The sequence below is a fragment of the Hyalella azteca genome, unplaced genomic scaffold, assembly GCF_000764305.2.
Source record: "Hyalella azteca isolate HAZT.00-mixed unplaced genomic scaffold, Hazt_2.0.2 contig16063, whole genome shotgun sequence".
NCBI lineage: Eukaryota > Metazoa > Arthropoda > Malacostraca > Amphipoda > Hyalellidae > Hyalella > Hyalella azteca.
In genome coordinates, this window is record NW_025945890.1 from 75,236 (window position 1) to 86,210 (window position 10,975).

The 10,975-nt window shown below is 36.3% G+C and overlaps 1 protein-coding gene across 1 annotated transcript; it reads left to right on the top strand.

The window, feature by feature from the left end:
• The first annotated feature begins 735 nt into the window (after window positions 1-735).
• Window positions 736-10,522, top strand: LOC108681364 (membrane-bound transcription factor site-2 protease). Its single transcript, XM_018170381.2, has 9 exons — window positions 736-886; window positions 1,549-1,697; window positions 2,462-2,618; window positions 3,146-3,249; window positions 3,646-3,760; window positions 7,442-7,573; window positions 7,909-8,092; window positions 8,834-9,005; window positions 9,574-10,522. The coding sequence occupies exons 1-9, from the start codon at window positions 812-814 to the stop codon at window positions 10,349-10,351; spliced, it is 1,866 nt and encodes a 621-aa protein (XP_018025870.1). The 5' UTR covers window positions 736-811; the 3' UTR covers window positions 10,352-10,522.
• Window positions 10,523-10,975: the final 453 nt, after the last annotated feature.

Below are 10,975 nucleotides of genomic sequence, written 5' to 3' on the forward strand. Positions count from 1 at the left end.
GAATTACCCACGATGTCAGAATATACCACGTTTACCCTATTTATTATTTTTCTTTATGTTTCTGACTCTACAGAGTCTTATATATGGTAATTTTAACTTAATTTCCAAGCCAGTCAATATTACCCCCATCAGGGCTGTCATTAGGTAGTCACATTTCCCTCATTATGGGGCAGCGCCCCCCATTTGCTAACTATGACACTTTCCTCAAGTTTGTCATTTGCATATGTAACTAGAAGAGTTCTACTACAATGCACCAAAACTTAGTTATTTAGAGTTATTTTACCAAAAAATATAATTGATTTTACCACCCAGTCTAAGATACCCCAAGAGCTGGGTTAACAAAGACCATCACTTTTTTTTAAATTACATGAAGACTATGAGAGGCAGGATCCAGCAATTTATGGTGAGTGAAGCTAGAGTATAGACATGTATTTTGCATGTTTCAATTCAAGTTTAATTTAGCTAGTAAAAAAATGGCATCATTTATAAATAAATAGTGGTCTAAGTTAACCCATTTTACGGTAGCAGTCATAGATGATTAGACTCATAGCAAGGTTTTAAAAGCTTAACTTTATACTTGAAAGTCTGAAACATTGTGGCTCTAGTCTTAAGTAAAAGTAGTATCTTAATTTAATTTTAAATAAGACAGCTCCATTGCACAATGCACAGTGTCCAGTGAACCACAATTTCCAGGATTCCATCATTGAGCTGAGGAGCTCTGGTCACACTACTTACTAGCATGTTACTTATATTAGTATTTTGCATTTTCCAGTTGTAATAATTTTGTTTGCAGGTATTGCAAATTTGCACAATGCATATAATAACTGCTTTAGCTATAGTAGCATTTGTTCATGTAACACTCTTTGTCACAGATTATATATTGAAGGTGAGTTGAATTGTTTAAACCTATATAGCCTATATTGATGTAAATTGCAAAAGATTAAAATTTGTCTTGCTCCATTGAGCAGGGTTAATTAACAAAAAAATATAATTTTTAAATATTAAGTGTAATTCACCTAATTTCATCATATAGGCCTATGTCGATCTGGATGTCACTGATAACAAATTCACTTGATACATATGTTGGTATATATAGTAAAAGATGGAATCTGGTTCTTTGATAACGGATAATATTAATTTGTCATTCTGTCTAGGTAACATATTTGTGATACTTACATTGGTAGTATTGAATTTAAATATATATACTGGTATTTGATTTGCTTGACAATTTGACATGAATAGAGTTTATATTGGTTCCACTCTACCTGTGATATTTTGATTCTTCCATGATTTATGCCAGTGCAAAAATAAATTCTTCTATATAATATTTTGAATTTCATTTTTAGCTGCAGTTTTATTAGTTCTGTTGAGTCAACAAATGTTCTACACAATTTATATATATATTTTTTAATTCATAACTTTCTGAATTATGTGTAGGGATTTTTTTCTTTGTTTTTTTTTTTTTTATTTGCACATATTAACATCTTAGATCAAAAAGTTTTACAACAAATCATTCCATTTATTGATAATATTCACATGTTATTTCAGAGTTGCTTGTGTCTACCATATATGGAAGTTGTCAACCACTTGGGGCTGGTCATCAAACCTTTCCAACTTCGTGTGTCAACCCATTGTTTTAATAGACGTCTTGCCAAATGGAGCTACAATAATCCTTATTTCATCAAATTATGGATGAGGTATCATGCTTTTGAGACTAAGACCTATAGCAGAATAAATTTGTTCCTTTGGTTGGAACTGTTATTAATTCTAATTTATGTAGCAAAAAATTAGCCTTTTTAAATTATAAATGGCTTTGTGTTAGATCTGATGTAGCCTTGTAGGTGTATACAATAATACCTATACCATTTGGCAGAGAAAAAAGGTGATCACAGTGAAAAAGGGTGATCATGGTGGGGTGATTTTCATGGTGATCTTGCAAATTTCATACTCACAATCTTTGTTTTTAAAGCTGATGCATTGTGGCAAACAATAATGATCAAATAGCCTCAATTAATTAATAATAAAGGTTTGTAAAATTTAATGAGAAATTACAATCATCTTGAACACATAGAGTCATTTAGTATGCTGGTTTCGAATGTATGTTTATATTTGAATGAAAGGTAGTTTTAATCAATTTATGCCTTAAAAATCAGATTTGATTACTGTTGTCAAAGAATGATTCATACTATAAATTTTTAGATGGTGAATTGCACTTAGTTGAGCTTATTAATGATGTCATTTAAAGGACTGAAAATTTTTAAAATTACTGTTTCTCATTGCCACAATTGACCTTTGTTTGAAGTATGCAGTAGTAGACCAAGCAAATTATTCTGGAAACCCATTATACCTATTGAAACACCTGGACATGAGCTAAAATTATCAAATAAATACATACATATCTTGAAATTTTCTGAACCTATTTCTGTCTTAAATATTTTAAAGGTTATTTCATTTTTTGCAGCCTTGGAGTACTTGTGGTGTTGGCACTGATTGTTCCCAGCATTTTTCTCTTGGCATACAATGTTGTCCATTGGCTTGCCACGAGTCCCTCACCAAGTGACAAACCTGGTAGCTCTGCTGATGACACATCTAATAAGCCTCCCTTATTGCAGCCTATTGTAAGTCCTTTAGTAGTTATTATAATGCAATTTTTGTCCTATGGTTGATTTCTGTTTAGTGGTTTGTATCTTGTTTAAGAATTTATGTTAATCTTAAGTTAAATTTAAAGCTAGAGAATGTGAGAAGCTTTTAAGCCATCTTTGAAAACTGATATTTTGGGCTTTGAAGTTGTGCTTTCCATTTAAATTCTGGCATACTTATGGTAATTTTTTTGCAAAATTGCAATATAAAGTCTTTCAGTTATCTTTGGCATGAATACAGAAGTTTTTACTTTAAAATTTTAGTTATGGTACTCTGTAGTGTTAGTTACTATGCAGTTTTGCTCGGTGAAACAATTTGTATGGTAGAGTTCTTCATACTGGTTTGTTCTTAATTATCTTTCTAGCGAATTTTCTCATTTATGGAAAAAATGCGCTATTGGGCTTGCCATGGCCGTCTGTCTGTCCGTCCGTGAGCATGTTTTTGTCGATGAGAAAATGCGCTCTCTGTCACTCACTGCAGTGAGTACTGAGTTTTTTTTTTCCAGGTTCCGGGGGTGAATCTGTCTTCGGATGAGCTGCCAACTTATATCATCACGCTGCTTATTTCCTCTGTAATCCATGAGGCTGGACATGCTCTGGCTGCTGTCAAGTATTTGATCCCTTATAATTTATTGCAATTACTTACAATATCTGGGATTTATGTTTCCTGATTAATCAGGGTTGAAATCAAGGTAATCTTGATTTATAATATACCAGATCTGGATCATAGATGAACGACTCTATTTCATGTAATAGTTTGAGATGAGATGTTTACAGCCCTTTACATCCTGTACATGCAGGAAACTTGTGCAATTTAGAGTGGTACCGGTATTGAAAATCGCAAGATCATTTACATATACAAAGCTATATAACAATTCATGTAATTCAGGTACCGGTATTTGTGTTATTTCCTTGTTAAATGTAAACATTGCAATTTCTACTATTGATCTCACAAAGGTACAGCATTGCATTGTTATTGAAATAGTGACATGACAAATTTTTTCAGGGAAGGTGTTAACGTTGATGGTGTGGGCCTCATCGTTCTTTTTATTCTACCTGGAGCATTCGTGCTCCTGCCTTCTGATGCAATGAAATCATTACGGCCTTTTCCTAAGCTCAAGGTAGAGTTTACACATTCCATATTTTTAAGGACGTGGACTTATTTGCAGAATGTCTCCGCTGTCTCCATTTTATATCACTTGTATTGCCAAGTTAACTTTCTGTCTGTCTTTTCAAACTCCTATCTAACTCATATCCAGCATTTATTGTTCATTTCTAATATTTATTTATCATGCTTCGTCTGCTACGCCCTTGGATCTCCCTTTAATTTATGCCAATTCTGGTCCAAACATTTGGTTGTCACCATCTTTTGCTAATGATTCTTACATCTATTTCTGTTTGATTGCTACCTTAAGCATATATATACAGGGGTTAGATAAAAATAAGAGAAACACCTGAGAAATCCGCAAAATATATTTTGAGTATGGTGTAGGTCTGCCATGTACGGCAATTACAGTCTCAATTCTCTAAGGTACTGATTCATACCAATTGTGAATTATTTCCAAAAAAATTCTAACCCATTCTTTAGTTGAAACTCTCTCCAGCTCTTTTAAAGACGATGGCAGCGGGAATTGACTTCTGACTTGTATCTCTAAAAGCGAGCATAAATTCTGGATAATATTCAGGTCTAGTGATAGTGGGTGCCAAATAAAATGCTCAACTTCATTAGAATGTTCCTCGTGCCATTTTTTAACAGTTCCAGCTGTATGGATCGTGACATTATCATCTTGAAATATGGCGTTCCCCTCTGGAAACAGTGTTTGAATCATTGGATTAACTTGATCCTCCAAAATTCTTAAATAGTCACGACTGTTGATTCTTTCATGGATTCATAGAGAGAAATCATTAATCCGCCGGATTTCCAAGAAATAGCACCCCAGATCATCACAGATCCCCCGCCATGTTTTACGGTCGGAATGAGGCAGTCTAGATTAAATGACTCATGGCTGTCTCCAAACGTAAACTCGGCCAGTGTTTGGAAATAAGATAAACTATGATTCGTAAGAGAAAATCACATTTTTCCACTGCTCGAGGGACCAATTTTGGAGGTTTTTATACCACTTTAAACGCTTTGAAGCATTTGTATTTGAAACCAGAGGTTTTCTAATTGCAGCTCTTCCATGGAATCTAGGTCTGAGCTCTCGGCGGACAGTCTTTATAGAAACTGGATTGTATAGGTTACTATTGAGGTCTGCAGTAATTTTAACTGCCGTAGTCTTTCGATTGTTCCTCACAATTCGATTTAAGTTCCGACGGTCTCTTGCAGACAACTTCGACTTTCGGCCAAACTTGTGCTTTGCTGAGGACGTTTTTACAACAATTCTCTTTAACTTCACTTCTTGTCTGTTTGTCTGTCTGCTACAAATCTTGTAATCGAAATTTAATACACTTCTACTTATCCTATCGATCTGAAATGTTGCACACTTGCATAAAGTTGGAGACAATACATGAATCAATTGACAGAATATATAAATTTAGAAATTTAAATTTTTCAACTTGAAAAAACTAAAAAAAAAACAATTTTAATGATTCTGGATAAAAAAGACACGATCGCAGTTCTGAAATAAAAATCCATATATTCTAACGTTTCGGCTATCTACACTTTAGCCATCATCAGAGTAAATAAGATGATAATCTGGAAAGAATAGAAATTCAGATAAGAATACAGTAGTTATCAGATCAGATTTTATCTATATAAATTGAGGAAATTTGACATCTCTTGGTATTTTACGTTGATGAACGGATTATTTTGTCTAATAGCTATTGCCTCAGCTATTCTAAGGTCTAATACTTCAGAAAAAGAATGAATTACAGAGAAACAGTCAGATATGTTGTTGGGAACAGGGCTGTTATGGTCTTCAACGAAGTGCTTGTGGATACTGCTGCTACTATAACGGTGCTGTTTAAGAAGTAAACAATTTCTATTCTTTCCAGATTATCATCTTATTTACTCTGATGATGGCTAAAGTGTAGATAGCCGAAACGTTAGAATATATGGATTTTTATTTCAGAACTGCGATCGTGTCTTTTTTATCAAGAATCATTATTCGACGCCTAAGTGTAATTGAAAAGGAAGTTTTTAGAAAACTTGAAAAACTGTTGAAACTCTATATAGAAATAAAGTCCGATTTATTATTTCTACAAATAATTATGAAAATTGAAACTTTTTTCATATATTGAAAAAGAATAAAAATTATTTTTTTTAATTTATATGAAATAAAATTAGAAATTCATTGTAGATGTGTAACATTGGAAACACTGTATTCTTTAGAAGTATTGTCTTTGAAAAGTAATTTTTAAACGCATATTATTCCTTCTCGTTCAAAAGCAGTCATTACTTTCGAGATAATTCCTCGATAAACGCCAAGAATTCGGGCAGTTTCTGTCACACTAGCACCTGCCATACGAGCACCAACAATTTGGCCTCTTTGAAAGGCAGGGAGGTTTGCCATATACAGGTTATAGACACAAAACTTTACTAAAAATATCTGTGCAAGGATAAATATCAATTAGCAGCAATAATAAGAGATACAACATGAAAATATATCATGTTTTCATTGTTGATTACATGTTCAAATATTATGATATCAAAATGTCAAGTGTATTCCCTATTTTGCCCAACCCCTGTATTTACAAGGCTATTCTAATGATGTACCAACTTTATTAATTTGCATTTATTTAGGTATTAATTCAAAATTAATTATTTATGCACCGAAAAAAATTCGAAGTTTTTTACATATTTAGAAATGTTCAATTTGTCCCCTTTGTGCTGCACGGCAAACATCTAAAAGATAGCCAAACTCGTCCCACAACGTTGTCATGTGACTATTTCGTATGGAGTTACGTCTAGGAAGCTGTATACGTCCCGTCTCTACCAGCAACTCTGTTAACGTCCTGCCTCTACCAGCAACTCTGTTTACGTCCCGCCTCTACCGGCAACTCTGTTAACGTCCCGACCTCTACCGGCAACTCTGTTTACGTCCCGCCTCTACCAGCAACTCTTTACGTCCCGCCTCTACCAGCAACTCTGTTAACGTCCCGCCTCTACCAGCAACTCTGTTTACGTCCCGCCTCTACCGGCAACTCTGTTAACGTCCCGCCTCTACCAGCAAATTCCAAAAATTTTAAATTCAACATTATGCTATTGCTGATGGCGTTATTTTTCAAATCCCTCAGGGGGGACTTCTGACGCGTGTCTGTGATCGTCAGAAGTCCTATGGGATTTCGCGCTCCTAGGGGGATTGTCCTGAGCGCCCCACCGCTGAGCTCGCGGTGTCTGACTGCAGATATCAGTTGTGGGGTTGAGTTATTATGTAGGCAGGATTCCTTGCATTTCCCTTCTCTGGCTCTCTCGTGCGGGCGGCCGACGTCCCGTGTAAGCGAACTCTTGTTCGAGTGTCTTCGTTTCTGTTGCTTTTCACCTGTCCCTCCTTGTCACTTCGTCTCTTTGAGATGCTAACGCTGCTTCTTTCGAGCCAGCTTCAGCGGGCTGGACATCTGAGACCTTCCGCCCCTTGTGGGTGATGAATAATTGAGACCTTCCACCTCTATGGTGATGTTCAACATGACTTTCGGTGCGAGATAGCTAAATAGCTGAAGCGCTAGTAAACATTTGGCAACTAAACTAACTTATTTTTCATTCAAATTGTAATCATAATACGAAATTTCTTTTTTTAATTCAGTATTTTTTGTCAATTAAAAGTTTACAACGTTGTTATTAATGAGCCGTAGGAATTTTTTAGATCCTATGTGCTGGTGTTTGGAACAACATAGCACTGGCAGGCGTGGCTCTATTGCTCGCCCATCTTCTTCCTGAGTTCTCAGTGCTGCTTTACTCGCGAGGCCGAGGCGCTGTTGTCACAAACATCTTCGAGGTATGACGCAGTTCATGTTATCTAACATCAAAATATGTGTTCAAGTTATGTTTGTGGTGACTGGTGTCTGTGGTCATGCATGGAGTCAAATTACTAACGACATCTTTAAAATCCATTCCAATGGTTTTCCTTTATACAATTGACGTGGTGATTTATATCAGATTTCTCCTGACGATTTCTTTGGCTCAGATTTTGGCTGTTTTTTCACACAGAATTGCAATAATAAACAATTGAATTATTTTTATCTAATTAGAATATTCTTCCTCGCATACCATCAAAGTTTCCGAGTTAATTTCCGAAATTTGACTAATAATATTAGACATTTTTCTCGCAAGAATTCTCCAGCTCGAGGACCTCGCGGTCTCTTCATTGAAGATATCATACAAGACGTGAACGGGTGCGCGGTGAAGGACTCACTGTCATGGCACGAATGCCTCTTGACAAACTTGATGGAAACACAACGCGGCTTTTGTGTACCAGATTCTGTTGTGTCACAAATGGATGAGACCATTGAGCACGGTAAGATACAGTGTATACCAAGGAAAAGCCTAATATGGTTAGGCACACTGTGAAATTAAGGTAAGATCGCACACGGTAAGACACGGAAAAAAGCAAGAGAACAATCATCACGGTAATAACAAATTGGCAATCGAGTGGCCTAATTTGTTGATTTTGGTGGATTTCAATGCCTGATTTCAAGAATTGAGCATCTTTGACTTTGAGCAAGAATTGAGCATCGCGCAGTTCCGCATTTGCCAATGTGAGTAAGTATTTTCTGTCCTGCGTCTTCTAGATGCCAAGCTGTATTCTATTCTTTATTATTTTGGTCATTACTACATATTATAACTGGTCATTACTATTTGATAATCACTCCATCCTACATGCTAAAGTACAGTTGCATGAAATCGATGTAAATCTTTCAGATGTATTTTTGTTACCTGAAAATATAATTATAAACAGATTTTAGTCATAAGCGTTGAAGTGTTTCCATTTTGGCTATTTCTTGACATTGTTAATTTAAATTATATTCAAGGACTGTATCAGATTTTGGGGCTTAAACTTCATTTTGATTTCGTTATTTAAAACTGGGCAAAAACTAGTCCATGTTTGTAAATTGTTTGAACTAAACTAACAACAAATTATTCGTATAAATAATGTTTTCTTAATTGAATTTTCATCAAACCTGCTACGAAATGTTAATGTATTGTTGAAATATTGTTAATAACACAGTTAATATATAAATGAGCTTTGTCTGCACAGCTGCAGTGGGTGCTAGTGGTGCAGTCACATGCTGCCGGAAACCTCGTGCAGAATCTGTCGGCAGCGATCATCTCTGCTTTGAGCTTCTGACAGACGTGAGCGACGACGACGCGCATCTGGTGCCCATGCATCCATTTTCCTGCCTGCCTGCTCGGTCTGCTCTCTCCCGCAGGTCTGTTCCTTGACCTTTCTAAGTTTCCCCACCAATGTATTAATTCGAAATCCGTTTAACCTCGGTTCTGATTGATCTTTTAATTAGGCACGTTCAATGTATCTTGTTTGATGCAGACAAAAACGTATGCAAAATTATGAAATCAATAAACTTCAACTTGGGATTATTTTTGTAATTAAATGAAACTAAATGGCTTGCGAATTCAGTGGATGGATCATTATGAACAAAATTATTATCAGCCTTTTTATCATTCATGGGCTATTTATAGCTGTATCGGCACCTTACTGATTATTGTACCGAATTATTATAATTTTAATTTTGCTCCTAATATCTGGATCCTAATTTAATTCATCCTTTCAACGCTCATAGTAGAATAGAAATACTTCACCTTGTGCTTCAAACAATATTGCTTCATTAACTAGTCATGCCACTGATATTGCCTGCTTCCAATATCACTGCTATTGTAAATTCAAGTCGATCTACACTTATAAGAAAAATGTGCTCTATCGGTCTTTGATGGCATAACATATACCTGTATTGGTGATGAAAAACATATTTCACATTGCAGCCCCGTGGTGTGCAAAGGCACAACCGAATGCCCGACGGACCATTACTGCTTAGCGCCGTCTGTGGGAGCCGAGGAGCGTCTCCTGCGTATTGCCAGGACTCCCATGAGCAATGCATGGAGAGTCCCTGCGGTTACGGAAGCGTCACATGGACAACGCAAGCTATCAGATCATCACGCCACTGCCGACCACGATGGCAACGAGACTCTCATAACGTCGGAGTTGAGACGTCAGTTACAGGAAGTTAAAGGCAAGATAGCGCAAAAAATTGACCCATATGTAAACACAAGGAGCCTAAATAACGAGGAATCGCAGGATTCACCATCTCTCGCAAAGGGAAATGATTATGCCAAATACGATTATTTGGTTGAAACCGATGATGGTCATACAGATGATGTTGAGGCTCTACCCCTTTTCAACGACGTTCTTTATTTAGGGTCACCTGCTTTGCTTTTCCAAACTGTTAAAGTATCTGATTATTTGCCTAGGAACAAATTTATCTCTCTTGGTTGGATTGAAGAGTTACAAGAAGTGTGCCTGTGTTTCGTAAAATTCTCGGGTGCGTTAGCACTGATGAACATGGTGCCTTGCATAGGCTTTGACGGTCAATTCATCGCCGACACATTAGTTGAGTGGAGCTGTATTGGGAGGTGTGATCGCAATGACGTCCGAATCATGAAGGCAGTAATAACTGCCGTGGGCACAGCGCTCATTGCATTGAATATCCTAGTGGGTATTTCTTCACTGAGTATAACTGACGCACCGCCTCACACGTCTTGACGTATCGCAACGACTACTTAAAAATTGTTTTAGGACTCGTTAACATAGCTCGTTTTTATGTCATTAATCATTGATGAGTGGTAGAAGAGGATTGAGTAAATTCCATTTTTAAGATTTAACAGTTTCATTTTTAGCGCATTTTATCATTTATGGAAAAAATGCACTATTGTGCTAGCCATGCCCGTCTGTCTGTCTGTCTGTCCGTTCGTGACCTCAAGTTTTCGTCGACGAGAAAATGCGCTCTCTGTTACTCACTGCAGTGAGTACTGAGTTATATTTTTTGACTAGTTTGAGGGGCCAAAGATCTCATTTAGACTACGTCACAAAGTTATTTCAGGCCTATCCTCCATCGCCCTACCGACTTGCCTTGATTAACGATTTTGTCAAAGTGCCTTCCTATAACCGCCGATTCTGAGGGCAAATTTGATAGATGGGTGAAGAATTCATCTTTATGCTTAGACCCAATATTAGTCTCGTACTTTCAAGTCTGTTTTAATTCGTGTCTAAACATGATCCTCTAGTTGAATAAACATTTTGAAATGTAAAAAAATTTATCTGTTTAAACGATATGAATATCTTTAGTCTATGATAACGTCGTTAGTTCTCTTAAGAACTGTTCAAAAC

Bases quoted from the DNA above. Each gene is read 5' to 3' on its own strand.
- LOC108681364 (XM_018170381.2), top strand. From the start codon at position 812: ATGCATATAATAACTGCTTTAGCTATAGTAGCATTTGTTCATGTAACA. The intron at 3,761-7,441 runs GTAGAGTTTACA...GGAATTTTTTAG, and splicing joins GGCCTTTTCCTAAGCTCAAG to ATCCTATGTGCTGGTGTTTG. The intron at 7,574-7,908 runs GTATGACGCAGT...TTTTCTCGCAAG, and splicing joins TTGTCACAAACATCTTCGAG to AATTCTCCAGCTCGAGGACC.